This window comes from Pelecanus crispus, chromosome 4, assembly GCF_030463565.1.
Source record: "Pelecanus crispus isolate bPelCri1 chromosome 4, bPelCri1.pri, whole genome shotgun sequence".
NCBI lineage: Eukaryota > Metazoa > Chordata > Aves > Pelecaniformes > Pelecanidae > Pelecanus > Pelecanus crispus.
The window spans coordinates 19,163,079-19,182,839 of NC_134646.1; the positions used below are offsets into that span (position 1 = coordinate 19,163,079).

A 19,761-nucleotide genomic window follows, 5' to 3' on the forward strand; every position below is an offset into this window, starting at 1 on the left:
CACAAGCGCACCATCGCTCTGCTTGAGGCCTCTGCTAGCAAGTGCACATTTAGATAGCAAAAGAAGCCTGGGTGTTAGACAACTACTGCTGGGGATGCTCCTCGGGAGACACTAGCTTCCTACATACAGACAGGCAAACTAATACAGCAAATAACTGCAGGCCTAGAGACCAGCGTAGCAAGCTATTTTCTTCATCAAATTCTATCACATTTTCAATTTAGAAGCAGTTTAATATCGGAACCAACTAAATACACAAAAGTTAACATGGCAACATCATGAAAATAATAATTCATGGCTTTCTGTGAGGTCTTGCATATTCTACCAGAGTAGGAAGATTACTGCTTGAGGCCTTCTCAGTGCTACGCCACCAAGACCAGATGAGGAATAGGTATATATGACCTAGCACCTTACTTCAAATTACAGTTTCTGTACAGTAAGCATGCAGTTAAACCTGCATATGAAAGCCAAAAACCAAAGCCATTATAAATGATGATGCAATAGGCTCAAACTGTATTACACTGTAATGTCAGTATTACATTTACATTAATCCCAGTTTCCACTTACAAATCTTCAGAAACAGGATAGTCGATTTGTTTTTTTAACAAAGATGTGCATCATGCAGTACAGCAGAAAGTATTTTTTCCATGAACATGTTTTTGAACAAGTATCAAAAATACTATAAATTGTAAAAGCTTGTAAGTGAGGAAGTGCCTAAGTACATACCTTAATTAACGGAGTTCTGCCAAAGAAGAATCCAAAAATGTAAGCGGTAATATCATTGCAGATAACACTTGAAATTGGAACCAGAAACCTAGAGAAAGACATCAGAAGTTTCATGGAGAAAAAGAAAAGCTGACTGAACCTAAACACGCGGCAGAAATTGAAACAGCAGCATTTCTTTCTGAGAAATTTTTCTGTAGCATTTAGAAAGAATTATGTTTCATAACATGTTCACCTAGTTCCCCCATGAGCAGCATATTTAGCTACACTGGTTTTAGTCTTCAGCCAATCAAGACCATTACAGATCTTGGTTAGTTCAAGTTAAAATATGATTTTGGTACATGAGCTTAAAATGTGAACAGGCTGGCTTTTTCCTTATCAGGCTTGAAGACTGGTACCAGTTAAGAAGAAATCAACAGATATAAACATGTTAATGTTATTGGTAACATCAAAGCAAGCAAATTCCTTGTAAAGTTTAATTATATCTAAATTAAAAAAAAAAAAGTTTTCCTTTTTTTCCTCTTGTCAGTTTGGAGCAGCCTGTGTTAGTTTTCTAAGTGTTCTTTGCATGCAGACAGCATCTGAATTTGTTACTCAAGCCTGTTAACCTCTTTTTTTCCCCTCCCTTTTCAAAGCAGGGATGTATTAATAAACTAAAAGTCAAATTTTGTGACCATCCGCCAAATTGCCTAGCACCACTGAAAATAAGAAATAGTAGGCTAGCAAGGCAACAAGGTTCAGTTTTTGGCACATGAACATGATCACTATGAAAAGAATTTGTTTATACAAACTTTGTCAAAGGCTTTGAGTTTTCTTTCTAACTATGAGCACACCTTTTCTGCAATAATCTCCCCAGTTGTACATATATCAGGCAAAGAAAAAAGGAGAACATGCAGTATTATGTCCTTAGAAGAACACAAATCATCTTCCATGTGCTACTTCCTTCTTTCTCAACTTGTAACTTACTCTGTCCCTAAAGAAGTGGGGAGGTGGGGGGTGGGACAACACACCGTCTCTTTGAGGAACGGTTTTAAGTAATCAAGTTTAACTGCATCATCAGAATGTAATATATCACTGGAAATGGGGCATTAAGATGAGCCAACAATATCAAGATTTAAACTCTTAAAATATTTTAAGTAACCTGAATTTATCTGAACAGGGAAGGTGGGAGGGAAGGCAGCCAGATTTGGGATTTCAAATTAAATGGTCCAACTTCAATAGCTCTGAGCAACCTGAAGCTCCCAAGTAATTGAAAAAGAATTCCTGGATAGTTATTCCTTCAGCAAAATGCTATGGAAACTGTTTCACCAAGCATGCAAGCAATCCTATTCCTTGCAAGTAAATGAAGTGGTTGTTCAAAACTATCATATTTGTGGCTGCCAGTCTAGGTAAAGAGGTTTCTGCTTCCTCTCCTGTATCCTTTACCTCTTTGCTCCCAATTCCTCTGACTCCCCTTCCAACTAGACATTAATGCTCCTTTAATTTGTGCTGCTTTAACTGTTCCCACGATCATTCCCTAACCAGATATATGTAAAAGAACCAACCTTTCAATGCAACAGAGTTACAAGTCAGTTTATTACTGTCCCCTTACCAGATCATGCCTTCAAAGAGATTTTGGATGACAAGATGAGATTGAGTTACAGTGATCAGCAAAGTGACATGAGTCCATGCGAACTGTTAACAATGCAACAACACAACAGTTAGTGGAAACACTGATTCGTACACCTTGATAAATACTGGTGTGTCAGCTAGAAGAGCTACTTAGTTGCTCACAGGGAAGACCAGTTCTAGTGATAATGCAAGAGATGTGTGTATACAGTATATCACAAGTTAGCTGGCTTTCTGAAGCAAGTACTGGAACTTTAACAGGTTTCCCCACCACTTACCTCCACCCAGAATTTTTTAACGTGCAGTTTAACATCTGACTTAATAAGACATACACCTTCAGCATGAAAGCAAAGAAATGTAAGCAATGTGATATTCTGTATATACATATAACAGGCATGTTAGAACTGTAACAATAAAATGGCAATGAACTACTCATGAAAGAGTCATGTTACACAGATGTGGATATCTCTCATAACAGAATACCAGTCCTCTTATGAAACATGAAAATTCTCAAGATTAGCAAAAACAAAGTGTTAATTTTTATGTGCATGGTCATTTAAGCAGTCATTTTCCTCAGTATTAATGTACATACTTGGTGCTTATTCTGTAGCGCCAGTGTACAATAAAGTCATTTCCAAACAGTTTACCAGTAAAGATTCTACAATAGATTTTATTTTCCAAAAACTTTAAAATCAAGAACTAGTAGTTTTTCCATGAAATACCAAATTTAAGCACTCTAAATGTCTGGGCGATTTAACACTCAGAATGTCCTACTTCTTTAATTATTCTGTGTTTTCCTACAGCAGCCAGCATCTACTTCCAGTTAAGACAACTCAAGAAGGCTGAAAGGGGTGGGGGGTGCAAGAACTGACTAAAGGTTTCTGAAAATATTACCTGCTGGTTAATTAAAGTATCTCTGCAGCAAAATTTTTAGTATTTGCACAGTGATATTAAAACACCACCTAAACCCAATTGACTACTCTCCTTGTCTGTCCAAACACTGTGTTGCTACACAGTGGATACACAGCTTCCCTCTGTTTTACTGCAATTCTTAGGTAGTCACACCTTAATGTTTTCTGGGCAGGCACCAAGTCATATGACTGACACTACATTGTTTCTGCCTTCTTTCCAGAAGGGGGAAAAGAAAAAAATTATGGAAAATTAACTTATTTACCAATCTGAAGATGAGGACTTTTTTTGCAGATTAGAAGATAAAGACCACCTCTCCCTAGAAAAGCTACATCTCCTTGTCAGGCAAGTTCTCCCAAAAACAGGGTAAATTTTTTTGAGTAATAGATTTTTTTACATGCTCATAGAGGGCTCAGCTAAGTCCTAGTCTAGAATTAGGGATCCTCAATGGCAAAGTGCTACCTAAAGCAGTGTAGAAACAGAGGGGTTAACTGCATCCCTGGAGCTTTAGGAAATCATTAAGGTTGTGCAATGGCTCAAGTTCTTTAAAGACAGCAGCTGTAGTCATTATTGTTTTACTGTGCCTCTAATCATTCCAATATAGAAGGGGGGGAGCAGGGAGGGGGGCGGGTCAGTGGGGTTTTTTGGGTTTGCTTTGGTTTGATTTTGGGTGGGTTTTTTGTTACCTGTGATGTTACAAAATTAGTTTTCGACCTATAATTACATGGAAGAAAAAGGTTCATGCTCTTGATTAGCTACTATGCTGTCTATTAGGTAGGCAAATACAAGAGATGAGAACACTGGTTTCTTTTAATAGATTAATGATCTCTTGAGGCACAGCAGAGCAGAAGACCAGAACTGCTGTTAAGTGTCACAGAATAAATCTTCCACATAGGGGTTAAGATCAAGTTCCCTTCACAGTACTTCAGTGGGGCCTCTACAAAGTAACACTTGAGTCACAGGAACCACTTCCCACGCTATGCTGAACTATTTGGCTTCAGACCTGGGAGGGAGATGCACACCCCTTTCTCCAGGAATCTCTTTCGTATCAGCCTATCACTAAGGGAAACGTATCACATTGTATATGCACAAGGCCTCACCAATGACAACTTATATTGACTGAAAGGCCACATTCCATGATATAATAAGCTGCAAAGTGAACAGATACTGAACAGCCCAACACCACTTGATTTCATGTTAGTGTTGGTTTAAGCACATTTTCCACACCCCTCTTCCAAGCTCTTTTATGAACATAGGGACATGACTGTTTCTAGTGGCATTCATAACGTGAGCGACCACAGCAAAGTGGGTAATACACACCATGTAAAACTGCAGACGATAATGTTTCTTCACTAAACTCAAAACAAACATGCAGAAGCCTGTAAAACAAAGCAAGTGTAGTTTGTACCATCTTATATTTAATTACACTGAACTGTGATATACCAGTAATTCTCTTCCCTTGAAACAGCTGTTAATCCCTCTGCTGCTAGGAGCGTTTGCTTGTATTCAGTTAAGTGTACATATAGAATTATTCCCATTAGAGTACAAGATTTCGTTAACATCAGTAAAGAGCACGCATTTCATTACTTACAAGGTCCCATCATAGACATCAATTTTTAGGGGAGGAGACCATCACCTTCAAAAACCACTCAAAAACCAGGTCGACAAGCTGGTTTTGAATAATTAACAGAAACAATTGAAAGGAAAATACCAGCTTTTCTCTTTCCCCAGACAGGCATAGGGAGGGCTGCATGCAACGTAAGCATGAAGTGCAGGCATTGGAGAATTCAGCTGACTGAAAGAAATGTTCTGGCTGGCTAACAGAGCACCACTTCTCCCCTAGGGCGACTTAACCCTGGGGACAGCCCCTAAGTGATGCCACCATCCCAATGCAGCAGCTGCCAAGGGACCCTGCTATGCTCTGCCTCCTGCTTTTGCTCATGACTGGCTTGTCTCATGTCTCCCCTCACCGCCCTTCAGCAGTCACGAGGCATTAGTTAAGTTAGTTTCCTCAAGCCAAAGCCAGCTGAAAAAGGTCGTGTTGCAAAGCTGGTTTCAAGTTTGTGATGTAAGCACCGAGTAGAATTTTTACCTGGTTTAAAAAAAAAATTAACAGTAGACAGACTGACAGTTCTTCATGAAGATCAGGTTTCTCAATATATTTTACAAGTATTTGTAGCACAGCAGTCTCCTGTCCCTTAGGCCAATATGAGTTTTCAATTGATTTAATTTCAGGCTAAAATAGTATTAACTGCGTTGCTGAAAACAACGTGGACTGTATTTACATGTTCACAAAGAAATACCCCACAAGACTGCCAGCTTATGTCTCTTCTTCCTAGAGGAGAGGCTCTTAAAAAGTCTTTCTTTGGATAGGGAGGAAAATGTATCCATGAGGCAAGCGTTTGAATATCTTGTAGACAAAATAAAGCCTCACACATTTTGAATAATCAGTTTAAAATATATTGGTAAATCTTATTGCTGTAGACCTAGCAGAACACTTGCACAATAAAGCATCAACCCAGCACAGCAATTACACATATAAGTCATCTCCACAGACTGCCAAAATAGCATTCACGTATTCAGGTGCTGAGCCCCAGTTCTTCAGCGATCAAAATTAATTCATGCCAACTTCTCTTGAGCACTATTACTTCAACTTTCTCAAGATCATCTACTTGTTTAGGCTGCTTTCTTCTTCTCAGTGAACGCAAAATTTGTATTCATCTTTTCACAGGAAAAATGGAACTGTGAACACCTAATTTCCTCGAACATCAAGAGGAAAAAGAAACTGAAAATACATAAAGCTGGTGAGCAATTATTTAGAAAAAAAAAAAGCACAGAAACAAATGCAGCACAAAGTTCTTTCATTCTTGCAATTTCCTATGCTTACCTGTTAAATAGAGTGCAAAAGATATAAATCTGTGGTAACGAATTAGGAATTGAAGCTGTTCTCGTCTCTGAACAAATGTAGCAAAGTAATCAGCTACAGTCTCTCCATAAAAGAAGTAGTTCACACACAGCAAAAAGTACCTACAACATACAACAGCTAGCAGTTATTTTAACAGGATAATATATATTTAAGTGTCATTCTTAAAGACAAAACAAACAAAAACACAACAAAAAACACCACACAAAAGGAAACCCAGAAAGGTAGAAAAGACACATGATAAAAATAAAATTCAAGTATAAATCCAGTCTTATAGTTCTCCTCTGACAAGCCAATTTTTGTAATTTACTTCTAAAGCAACTGCACTAGAAAAACAAACACATTTTGCAGGATACAGTTGGAAAATTAATTTCATCTTTATCTACAGTACTGAATACTCCTATGCAAGTCCTTTTCAGATATTCTAAAAGTACAGAACAAGTACCTACTATCATCGATAATGACACAAGCAATTCTGCATATTCTTTTCCTGTATCCTAATAAGGGTAGTTTGTGATTTCTGCCTTGCAAACAGGAAAAAAGGTACTTGCATAACAAATCCTCTGAGGTTATAGGACAGTGAATCTGACATGGGGGTTGAGGATCTAAATCGAACTATACTTTTGCTATCTGGCCTGAAGATTCTCTCTGAAAGAGTTACTGCTGCATCTCCTGCTCAGCTCCACCACGCACTTTGCCTTTTAGCTTTCTTGACCAAGCAATAATCTTACAGGCTTAAATCCATCAACTAACTAGTAAATGCAGCTATTACTACAACTTTTTCGAAACATTTTTGTGGGAGTATGTCCACACCCAAGCTGCAACTGAGATGAAATGTCACGTTCAGCCATCTCTTTTTGAAGGATCTTCAAAGAAATTCCTTTCAGTCAAAACAGTCAGTACACAAGTAATTCTGTCACAGGTTTTCATACAAGCTCAGTTACTCAGCTTTCTGGAGTAAAGTCACAACGGGATCCTCAAATGCCAAGGCAGCACTCAATAAAAACCAATAAATAGCAAATCCCAAACCACTAAGAGATGCACCTCTCTAGGCAACATACTCTTTGGCTTATTACCAAAGTCAGCCACAGAAGATAAAAACTTGTGATTCAAGACTGGATCTCCAGATAGTCTCAGAGCAATTAGTACTCATTCTCTTCCCCCCAGTAGATGTTAATGCTCACTTTGCAAGGCTTCACATCTCTAAATAAGCAAAATAGTTGATCTTCCAAATACTAATAGGATTCCCTCATCTCACTGAAATGTCTTAATATTTAGTCTCAGCAGCAAGATGTTGGACTGAAAGGAGCTTTGATGTTAACTAGTGTGGCAATGCAGAGGAGTTGATTTTGAGCTGCACATACAAAAGTGACAGTGGTCAACTGCCAAAGTAGACTAAGTGGTAAAGTGCACATCTTCTCCTCTAAAAATTTTGGCAAGACTGCAGAATCATTCATGTATGAGTCTGCTCTAGCTGTAGATCCAGAAGCCATGGAATAAAGCAGATAATAAATCAGTCCCCTGGATAATCCAGGAGTGACCAGAAGGGAACTGATTAGCATTTACAGAAGAGCCGACAACAGGAATCCACTGCATCACACAGTAAAGTTGCTTCTAGAAGTGAAGAAGCAATGTGACAAGAGACAGGGAATAACCTAGATATTTCAATTCCTTAAAAACCCAAACCCAACAGAAAACCAAACCCACACAACATAGGTCATGTCTGAAGAATTATGTCCTTAAGCACCTTAGAGACAACATGTGCCCAACACCTTCCCATAATGCTGACTTTAATCAAAAGCCTTTATCTTGCCTCCCAGAATTCAGGAGAAGAGTTGATTTCCCCAGTTCTATCCAGCCCTATATAAGCTGGACGTTGTCACAAGTATCTGGGATTTGCCAGAAAAATTAATCTCGTCTTTTGGCTTTCAGAAGATCCCTTAACACTATATTTATGCAGTCCAGTGATTAAGTACATGACTGGAAAGGATTTAAAACTTGTATGTTATTATTTTAATTCTTTGTGTGTGAAAAGGAGCCTTTAAGGTACCTGTTCTATTTATTTCTTGTGCAAGGTTAACAGACACACCAAAAAAAAAAAAAAAAATAAAAAAAATCAAAGCAGTTCAGGATTACATATCAGGTCATTATTTGGCTATGCACATTTTTAGATAGCTTACACATGCTCAATTCTGATTTAAAACATCTATGCATACATACATACACATGTACGTATATACATATTTATAACAAGGAAAAAAATTGTAGCAGTAAAAGGCTGACTGACTTGTCTAAATTCACAGGTGGAAGACAACTACAGAATCCTGTATTAGAGACAGATGTCAAGTTTTATGTCTGCACATGACCTACAAAGCTATCATTCCACCATGACGGGATATGAAGAACATGAAGACTTAAGTTTCACATCCCTACTTATTGACATTCTTGCTTGTTACTCACCAGCTGAGGGATCTAAACCATGGTAAATCATATGAGTGGTAGACTCTGTAACCTATAGTAATGATTTCATGGTAACACTTCACTTGGATGCTTAAGACCTAAAATAAGAGAAATAAAAAACTATGTAAATATGCTGCAGTTGTTTCTTAAAGGCAGTAAGTAGTACTGCAACCTGCATTAAGGGGAGAAATTATTCTGAATTCAAATTCCACACAAAACAGACAGCTTCAAAGCAAGTCCAAGGAAAACTAAAGCTCCATTTATACCCCTGCAAAACCACTAGGCATGCTGAGAAAAAACACATTGGGCTTGTGTCCTGGTTTTGGCTGGGATAGAGTTAATTTTCTTCCTAGTAGCTGGTATAGTGCTGTGTTTTGGATATAGGATGAGAATAACATTGATAACACAAGGACGTTTTAGTTGTTGCTGAGCAGGGCTCACACTAAGTCAAGGACTTTACAACTTCTCATACTGCCCTGCCAGCAAGGAGGCTGGAGGTGCACAAGAAGCTGGGAGGGGACACAGACAGGGCAGCTGACCCAAACTGGCCAAAGGGATATTCCATACCATATGACATCATGCTGAACAAAAAAAGCTGGGGGGAGTTGGCCGGGGGGGGCACGGCTGCTGCTCGTGAACTGGCTGGGCATCGGTCAGCGAATGGTGAGCAGTTGTATTGTGCATCACTTGTTTTGCGTGCTCTTCTATCATTATTTTTTTTTCCTTCCTTTTCTGTCCTATTAAATTGTCTTTATCTCAACACAAGAGTTTTACCTTTTTTCCAATTCTCTCCCCCATCTCACTGAGGCGGCGGGGAGACGAGTGAGCGAACGGCTGTGTGGTGTTTAGATGCCTGCCAGGCTAAACCACAACAGCTAGCTGCAAGAATACGCTCATGAAACAAGGGAAAGCTCCTGACTTTTCATTAAAACAGTTTGGCAGCAGCAGGTCAAAAATACTTCTTGTAAAGAAGGCTCTTCTATTTCTTTTGGTTAAGTTTTATCTTTTAATTTAGTTTAAGAAATATTTTCTAGGCCCAATGGAAAAAACTAGCTGTGCAATACAACTTGGACACCCAGGTCTTCTACTTGCAAGTGTCTCATTAAGGGCAATTAGCATTGATGATTAGAAGCAAAGCTCGTCTAACCCAGGTCTGAACATCACACCCTCCATGGCCTTTATTTTGTTTTGCTAATCTCACTACTTCAGTGCTTGCCCATGCAAGTCTGGTAGCAGTCAGTCTTTGGGCTCCAAAGGACTTTCTGCCAGTTTTGTCTAATCCACAGTCACCAAGCAGATTGCCCTGCCCAGATATCAAGTATTGCCAAACACAGGTCATCAGTAATCCCATGCAGAGGCAGGAGTAAGAACCTACCCATGCTGACTGCGCATGTCAGTGTGCTAGGCTTTGCAGTATTCTTTTACCACCTGCATTCATGAATAAATTTCATCTTGCTCAACGTGCGAACACAGTTTAAAACAGCCTTACACCACCTCAGTGAGTTTATTTTGAAGCTCCCCTATCTTGTGCTCTTTCTTCTGCTTGGCCTATGTTATAAAACTTAAATGCTATATGCAAAAGCAACATGAAAGGATTGCACCTTACAGTGGAAAAGGACATCGGGGTCCAAAGGCATGGAAGCTTGTGCCTGTTACCTTAGTAGCAGGCAAACATAAAACTTGCCTCCCAACTTTTTAGAGCAGGCTCAGGGCTTGTCCTCCAAACTACACTGGATTACCCTTCCTACAAGTCTCTGTGCATTTTCAGTCTCAGTATTAAGATTTGGTTTTAGCACAAGTCTTGTTTAGATGTAAGCTATTTGATTCCAGTGAAATGAAATAATTCACGAACAAACCTGTTTTTTCCCTCCATTCTTCTTTTTACGTAGTCTGAAATGTCAACTTTATAGAATCATAGAATCATAGAATGCTTTGGGTTGGAAGGGACCTTCACAGATCATCGAGCCCAACCCCCCTGCAGTAAGCAGGGATTGAACCTGTGAACTTGGCGTTATTAGCACCGTGTTCTAACCAACTGAGCTAACCCGGCTATGAACAGTTTATTACATTAGAAGATAGAGGTTTTGCTTTATGGTACAACAGAGGAAGAACTCTATTCCAATTCTGTACTAACTTTAATTACTTTTTGGTTCATCTCTTGATAGCTTTGCCCATGACTGCAATCTCAGAGTATACTATGAATATACTGAATCACACTGCAAATTGATTAGTTCCTTTTTGTTTGTTATCATCATTCTCAAGTGTAACAGACTACTAAAGGAAGGATTGCAAAGAAACAAATCTCTCTACAATGACCTACACTTTAAAGGGGCTTTTTTTGTTGTTTTCTTCACACACACAAAAAGAAAATCCTCCACTAATGAAAAAATGAATTACTAGTTTGTTATGTCCTTCACCTGAAAACAGGAAACATAAACCAGACTAATTCAGATGTAGACACTGTAATGCAGACCATTAATACTGGTGAAACAGCATTCCAGTCTCTTGAGACAGTACAGAGGAAAAAAAGGGAGTTTATGACCTTTGGAAAAAGGGGCAGGCAACTCAGGAGGACTACAACAATGTCGTGAGGTTATGCAGGGAGAAAATTAGAAGGGCCAAAGTCCAACTAGAACTTAATCTGGCTACTGCCATAAAAGACAATAAAAAATGTTTCTGTAAATACATTAGCAACAAAAGGAGGGCTAAGGAGAATCTCCATTCTTTACTGGATGTGGGGGGAAACATAGTGACAAAGGATGAGGAAAAGGCTGAGGTACTTAATGCCTTCCTTGCACCAGTCTTTAATAGTCAGACCAGTTGTTCTTGGGGTACCCAGCACCCTGAGCTGAAAGACAGGGCTGGGGAACGGAATGAAGCCCCCATAATCCACAGGGAAATGGCTAGCGACCTGCTACACCACTTAGACACACACAAGTCTATGGGGCCAGATGGGATCCACCCAAGGGTACTGAGGAAGCTGGTGGAAGAGCTCACCAAGCCACTTTCAATCCTTTATCAGCAGTCCTGGCTAACTGGGGAGATCCCAGTTGACTGGAGGTTAGCAAATGTGACGCTCATCTACAAGAAGGACTGGAAGGAGGATCTGGGAAACTACAGGCCTGTCAGTCTGACCTTGGTGCTGGGGAAGGTTATGGAGCAGATCATCTTGAGTGCCATCACGTGGCATAGAATCATAGAATCATAGAATGCTTTGGGTTGGAAGGGACCTTTAGAGGTCATCTAGCCCAACCCCCCTGCCGTTAGCAGGGACAGCTTTAACCAGATCAGGTGGCTCAGAGCCCCAGCCAACCTGACCTTGAATGTTGCCAGGGATGGGGCTTCCATTACCTCTCTGGGCAACCTGTTCCAGTGCTTCACCACCCTCATTGTAAAAAACTTCTTTCTTATGTCTAGTCTATGTATGCATGTACAGGACAAGCAGGTGATCAGGCCAAGTCAGCACGGGTTTATGAAAGGCAGGTCCTGCTTGACTAACCTGATCTCCTTCTATGACAAGGTAACCTGCTTAGTGGATGAGGGAAAGGCTGTGGATGTTGTCTACCTAGACTTTAGTAAAGCCTTTGACACCGTTTCCCACAGCATTCTCCTGGAGAAACTGGCTGCTCAATGGCTTGGATGGGCATACTCTTCGCTGGGTAAAAATCTGGCTGGATGACCAGGCCCAAAGAGTTATAGTGAATGGAGTTAAAATCAGTTGGCAGCTTGTCACAAGTGGTGTTCCCCAGGGCTCAGGACTGGGGCTAGTTCTGTTTAATATCTTTATCAATGATCTGGATGAGGGGATCAAGTGCACCCTCAGTAAGTTTGCAGATGACACCAAGCTGGGCAGTGTTGAGCTGCCTGAGGGTAGAAAGGCTCTACAGAAGGATCTGGACAGGCTGGATTGATGGGCCGAGGCCAATTGTATGAGGTTCAACAAGACCAAGTACCAGGTCCTGCACTTGGGTCACAACAACCCCATGCAGTGCTACAGGCTTGGAAAGCTGCCCAGCGGAAAAGGACATGGGATTGTTTGTCAAGGAGATGGATGAATATGAGCCAGCAGTGTGCCCAGGTGGCCAAGGAGGCCAACAGCATCCTGGCTTGTATCAGACATAGCGTGGCCAGCAGGACTAGGGAGGTCATTGTCCCCCTGTACTCAGCACTGGTGAGGCCACACCTCAAATACTGTGCTCAGTTTTGGGCCCCTCACTATAAGACAGACATTGAGGTGCTGGAGCATGTCCAAAGAAGAGCAACAAAGCTGGTGAAGGGTCTAGAGCACAAGTCTTATGAGGAGCAGCTGAGGAAACTGGGGTTGTTTAGTCTGGAGAATAGGAGGCTCAGGGGAGACCTTAATGCTCTCTACAACTGCCTGAAAGGAGGTTGTATCAAGGTGGGTGTTGGTCTCTCCTCCCAAGTAACAAGTGATAGGACAAGAGGAAATGGCTTCAAGTTGCACCAGGGGAGGTTTAGATTGGACATTAGGAAAAATTTCTTCACTGAAAGGGTTATCAAGCATGGGAACAGGCTGCCCGGGGAAGTGGTTGAGTGCCCATCCCTGGAGGTATTTAAAAGACGTGTAGACGTGGTGCTTGGAGACATGGTTTAGTGGTGGATTTGGCAGTGCTAGGTTTACAGCTAGACTCGATGATCTTAAGGGTCTTTTCCAACCTAAATGACTCTTCGAATACAATCCAAAAGGTGTTTCACAGGAGGCCATGAAAAAAGTAAAAGCACATTTTGACAGTTAAACAAACTTAGAGTAAAAAAATCAAAGCAGTTAGCCAGAAGTACCAATATCAGTGTTTTAGAAGCCACATCCCTGCCTGTTACTTGCCACGACTGGGAACGATAGTTAAACCATTATTCAATAAAAATACCAACAATAAAAATGACAGAAAGAAGCAGTAAAGGTTGATCAGGTATGCAGGGTGTATGAATATTATTATTATTACTATTATTATTTAACTTCATGACCTAAAAACACACTTATCTCTGTACCTTGGAAAGGGATCTAGCTCCATTCTACAGATAAACCTGAGGCCACAAGGCCACCCCGTAGAGAAGTAGGGAATTAATGGAGCGTGCCTGAGGAAAGCCTTTCAGTGCCAGTCACAAACAGCAGACCAGAGCTGCCTGCTTTCCTCAGCCTCAAAAATGGAACTCTTGTGTCTTTGGTTTTTTGTTTTTGGGGTTTTAGTTGGGTTTTTTTGGTGGTGGTGAGGTGGTTTGTGGTTGTTTTTTTTTTTTTAAAACAAGCCTCAAAGGATGTAACAATAGGTGATGGGAACTGGACAAGGAAATGGATGACAGTAGTTTAGTAAACTTCAAGGCAACAATCGTTCAACTTCTTAGAGTTACTTTAATTCCTACTTAAAAAAAAATAATTATGGTAGACAAGAAGTCCTTAATCCACAAGGCCCAGTTGTGAATCTATCGAGTATTTTTCGAAAGTATTTACATTTACACAAATAAAATGCTCTGAATTGTCTGTGCAGTTTGCTTCCAAACTGTGTCTTAGGCACGATGAACGAAGAGATCATGTAACTCTTGCATGGTAGAATGTACTTAAACAAACTTACCAGAAGCATCAGCATAAATGATCCCAGGTATATGATCAGAAAAAACACAGAAATCATAGCTAGAGTGAGAATTCCACGAATCCACCAATTTTTCCATCTATTTAAAAAAAGGAGAATAAAAAGCAAGCAGTTATAAATGAAAATAAATGCCACTTCTTTACTAACTAGAGATTAAAATGTATTAGAAACAGTGGGAGTTCCAGAAATTTTCGTGCTTAATAAAACACAGAGCAAGAAACACAGAATCAACCAACTATCCAACTAAACAGGATACACAGTAAAAGAAATTAAAGTTAGCCACCTTTCTTCTTCCCCCATGCTCCCCCCCACAAACGTCATTTGCAATTAAATGCATCGATCATAGAATCATAGAATTGTTTAGGTTGGAAAAGATCTTTAAGATCATTGAGTCCAACCATTAACATAACACTGCCAAATCCACCACTAAATCATGTCCCAAAGTGCCACATCTACATGTCTATTAAATATCTCCAGGGATGGGGACTCAACCACTTCCCTGGACAGCCTCTTCCAATGTTTGACAACACTTTCAGTGAAGAAATTTTTCCTAATGTCCAATCTAAACCTCCCCTGACACAGCTTGAGCCCATTTCCTCTCATCCTATCAGTTGTCGTGGTTTAGCCCCAGCCAGCAACTCAGCACCATGCAGCTGCTCGCTCACTCCACCTACCCCAATGGGATGGGGGAGAGAATCGGAGGAGTAAGAGTGAGAAACACTCCTGGGTTGAGATAAGAACAGTTTAATAATTGAAATAAAGTAAAATAGTAATGATAATAATAACAATATAATGATGATAATAACAATAACAATATACAAAGCAAGCGATGCACAATGCAATTGCTCACCACCCGCCAACTGATACCCAGACAGCTCCCGAGCAGCGATTGCTGCTCCCTGGCCAACCCCCCCCAGTTTATATACTGAGCATGACGTCATATGGTATGGAATAGCCCTTTGGTCAGTTTGGATCAACTGTTCTGGCTGTGCCCCCTCCCAGTTTCTTGTGTACCTGGCAGAGCATGGGAAGCTGAAAAGTCCTTGACTAGCATAAGCAGTACTCAGCAACAACTAAAAACATCAGCGTGTTATCAATATTCTTCTCCTACTAAATCCAAAACACAGCACTATGCCTGCTACTAGGAAGAAAATTAACTGTATCCCAGCCAAAACCAAGACACACTAACTACTTGGGAGAAGAGACCAACACCCACCTCACTACAACCTCCTTTCAGGCAGCTGTAGAAAGCAATAAGGTCTCCCCTGAGCCTCCTATTCTCCAGACTGAACAACCCCAGTTTCCTCAGCTGCTCCTCATAAGACTTGTGCTCTAGACCCTTCATCAGCTTTGTTGCTCTTCTTTGGACACGCTCCATCACCCCAATGTCTTTCTTGTAGTGAGGGGCCCAAACCTGAAGACAATACTTGAGGTGCGGAATGCCTTCTTTGAAAAAATAAGAGTTCTTTTTTAAAAAGAAACCAAACAACTGGGAAGTCTTTGCTGGTTTGTTTGTTTGTTTGTTTTTGCTAATTTCTAGACTAACCAAAATGTTATTTCCTACCCACCTCCTTGTCCCCAAAGGCCAGTATCAGAAAAAAATCAAGAGCCCATTTCATTTAAAAAAAAAAGAAGTTTAAAAAAACCTCATCACATGTTCCACTCTGCCATGAAAACGTTTCTAGTTATCAATAGTCTGTAGTTTAATGTTCATATTACTTTTCAGTAAGTTTTTCTCCTCTTTTGCCTGTGTTTTTCCCTTCAGGAATTTTGCCTCTAAAAGTACACTGAACCAACTAATCACAAGTTACTGCTAAACACAAAAAACCCTACTATAGCTTTAAAGAAATTCTTTCTAATGTTTTGCTTTGTATCAGTCTTGTGTTTCATTGCTGCATCAGGAGATACACCTGATTCAGGGGATGCTGTTAGTTTTGCATCATACTCCAGTTGTAATGTAAACTTCAACTGCATTAATTGATTTTCAAGGATATTATTCATCGGCAGGTTAATGGCAGCTAGAGACACTAATTGGATTTGCCTTAAGTATTAGAATAAAGGCTTTATCGCAACAGATGCTTTATGTTCCTCTGTGACGTGGGCTATAGAGCAGCAGCTTGCTCCCAGTGGCATATCTGTAGTGAGCAAGACTCCTTTAGAAGAATTCAACTTCCCTTAAGAATAATGTTAAAAAAACGCATACTATCTTGAGGGTGTTGTAAGTGCAGCACTGGAAAGACAGCTTCAGTAAGACAACAAGCTCCAGAACCCAGGAAGCCAGCTGACAAGTTTATTGTATCCTAACTCTCCACTGGGAAGTTATGGATACCATTTCCTCTAAAGACCAAATACAAAGAGAAAAAATATTTCTGAGAGTTACAGTGCAACTCACTCACGTTGAACATTATAACAACAGCTCTGGTGGGACTGCCAGTTACTAAGCTCAACGGGTGATTTTAAATCTAGCATTCATAAAGCACCAAGAATTTAATTTTGCACTCAAAGCACCTTTGTGCAAACACTCCAATAAAGAATTTTAAGCATGTGAAAGAGGAAAGGTTTTGCCTGCGCCTCTTAGTTGCAGGCTTTGAGGTATCACCATGCAAGTGCCCTTTGGAACAAGTCTGATTTGGAGACCTAAGACTTCCACAAGATTTAACATGATAAGAGGACTCTGAAAGAGACAGGAACTAGATACTCCTTGCAGTGTGATGGCAATAGAGAACATCACATTCTGCTCGCAGCTGGTGAAGTTTAGAAACATGCTTTTTGAAACCTGGGAACAATATGTTTGTTTATAGCTCCCAGACGTCACAACAGAAACAGACAACAGATTAGAAAAGGAGCACGTCAAAAAACTGTAGTTTCACAGTGCTATTGGAGATATCTGCTGGAGATCAGTTTTTTTTACAAGGACTTGGAAGTTTTTAATCATAGTCTGGATTGGAGGTCCTTCTGACTCTTGCAAGACTTAAGTTGCATCTAAAATATATATTGTATATTGCTTGGTTTGTAATGTTGAGCATAAGGTATACACAATACCAAAAAACTACCTAGTAAAACAAATGCGTGTATGGGATCTGTCACACACCTAAATGCTCTTTCACTGCATTAGTGAAAAAAAAACCCATAATGCGAATTGCCACCCCCAAAAGGGTTTGGCTGATTGAGTGTTATAAAGGGACTGTATAAAGAATTGTACTAGGGGTTTTATTCATTAACCTCCATGAATATGCAGGTGCCCACGATTAGCTATCTCTCTATACACATACACCCCACACACACACATTTGCTAGCCTTTAAGCTCCTGTGAACAAGGGTTGGAGGAAGAAACCTAGGTTTGAAAAGAGGCAGCAGGAAATAATTAAACATTGCTTTAAAAGGTATGAAAATAAAAGCTACGTTGTATTTAAGTGTAAAGAAAAATTATTTAGAAGTGGAAATGCTGTCACAAAAAGCTAGCAAAGCTTACCCAGAGAATGTACCCTTCTTCCTCTTCAATTTATACACAAATACCGCTGCCCCTCAACCTTGCATGTAGAAAATCAGTTTATTATAATGCCCAGAAATAGCTGTTCTGGTTATCAAACCCAATGACTATTCTTTAGCCCATTTTATTACAATGTTCAGACTCAGCAATGGCAAATGTTTATGTAAACTGTAGCTAAACATTGCAGCAGTTTACTTAGAAATGCATGCAATAGGCAATCTTCACGTATATGCAAAAAATACTACACTGAAGGGACTATCAAAGCATAAATAAATCAATGATATCCAGTAAAAATTTATCCTTGAATTTTCATGTCTATCATATGAAATTTAAAACTGCAGTACAATCTGTAAGAATTAAAACTGCATCATAATCTGTAAGAATTTTAGCCAGCAGCTATTAAATTTGAGAGCTGTTTTACCATACCTGGCAGACAAGCCTGACAAAGCTCTTTTGAGGATTTCTGGAGTGCTGTCTGTTAGTGGAGGAACATCAGGAACATCTGAATCACTTCTAAGATCCAACTCACCAAGTCTTTCTTCCAAATCCACTTCCTATGACCAGAAGAAAAAAAAAGAAAACCAACACAACACGCAAGATTAGTAGTTATTATGTCAGCAAACAGTATTCAGAGTCATAAGCATTACTTTAGGAACCGATAATATCTACATTACCTTCTAAAAAGACAACAATGGTGTACTAGTGAAACTGTACATGTGGTAGGAGACAAATGTATCCCAATAAATGTTTATAAGAAGTCGAGTACTCGGATGTTGTGACATTACCCTGCTGTGCTCAAGAAACTTCACATTCTAGGCACTTTTTCAAACCACCTACATAAGCATGAGGATATATGTTTCCAGAAATACTGCAGCTGACATAGAACACAGCAGTTTAACAGAAATCCCCAACCCTCTAACACATTCCCTCACCAACATCTCAAACTAACCTTTTATGGAATAAGGAGAAGGGTCTTCTGGTGATTTACCATCACATAAAGAAAAAAAAAAAAAAAAAAAGAAATGGAATGCATGAAAAAACAGTCCCTTTGTACAATGAAAAGAGGTTGCTGGCACAGTCTCATACATACATGTGCTAGGACTTGAACCCTCCGGCTTGAAAAGAACGATCCAAAAAACAAACTGTGAAGTGACCAAGTGTCCTATGGACACAGTATTACTCAGAATAATTTCTTGTACGACTCCAACACCGCAGTTGTTTCTTCAGTATTCACTAGTGACCACTCAGGAAGACACCATCTAGACAGACTGTGTGTCTGACCCAAACGCAAAATAGGCAGTACATATTTTGGTGACAATGTACAAATTGTCACCAATGGTCAAAGTAGACTGTCAAGACTCTTCTTCCCTCAGTTACAGCAAACACTGAGTGTGCTGATGGTTTACTTCACCTGTTCTAATGTTACAAACACCACAACTCGGGGGAGTCAGAGGGCTGCACTCGGCCCTGGTGCAGCGGTAAGGCAGAGAGCTGTCTCTAGCTCAGTGTCTGGCTCTCTTGAGACCTGAACTTCCTCCTGACCTCCCTGCCTTGCCTCACTCCTTTACAATCCCAACCAGCTTCCAGCCTGCCTTGCCGCCTCAGGTTCATCAGTTCTTAACAGCTCTGGGGACCGTGAAGTAACGGTGCTTAAAAACTTTTTTCACCACTGCTATATACTGCTATTTCTCAGTCTCCCTCTCTTTCCAACTTCCTCATCACAAATCTTGGTTCTTTCTCCGTAATCTATTTCCATGAACGTGACCGCTTTTCTTTCCTACTTTTCGTTAATAATGTTATTTTCTTCTCTTGTTCTGAGTATTTTCGGCATTTTGGAAGACCACAGAGATATATCCTCCCCCTCGACCCCTCCATAAGACACCGCAGAATTAAGGCAGCCCACAGTCCCAGCCATCGCACGATTGCTCTGTCTGTAGGCTGCCGCCTTTTCCTCTCAGTCCGCTGGCCTTTTCCAGGAAGTTACGCTTCAGTGTAACCACTGCCTCAGTGACTGACCTCTGTAAACGACGCAGGCGGAAAGGCCC

At 40.2% G+C, this 19,761-nt stretch overlaps 1 protein-coding gene across 1 annotated transcript in view; it reads right to left on the reverse strand.

Moving 5' to 3' along the window:
- Positions 1–19,761, reverse strand: part of CDS1 (CDP-diacylglycerol synthase 1) — a 33,786-nt gene that overhangs the window by 7,275 nt on the left and 6,750 nt on the right. Inside the window, exons 2-8 of the mRNA XM_075709409.1 lie at positions 18,143–18,270; positions 14,209–14,305; positions 8,621–8,718; positions 6,125–6,264; positions 4,558–4,616; positions 2,312–2,394; positions 724–811 (exon numbers count right to left, since the gene is read on the reverse strand). Of these exons, the coding sequence (XP_075565524.1) occupies positions 724–811; positions 2,312–2,394; positions 4,558–4,616; positions 6,125–6,264; positions 8,621–8,718; positions 14,209–14,305; positions 18,143–18,270 (693 nt within the window). The remainder of the gene's footprint in view (positions 1–723; positions 812–2,311; positions 2,395–4,557; positions 4,617–6,124; positions 6,265–8,620; positions 8,719–14,208; positions 14,306–18,142; positions 18,271–19,761) is intronic.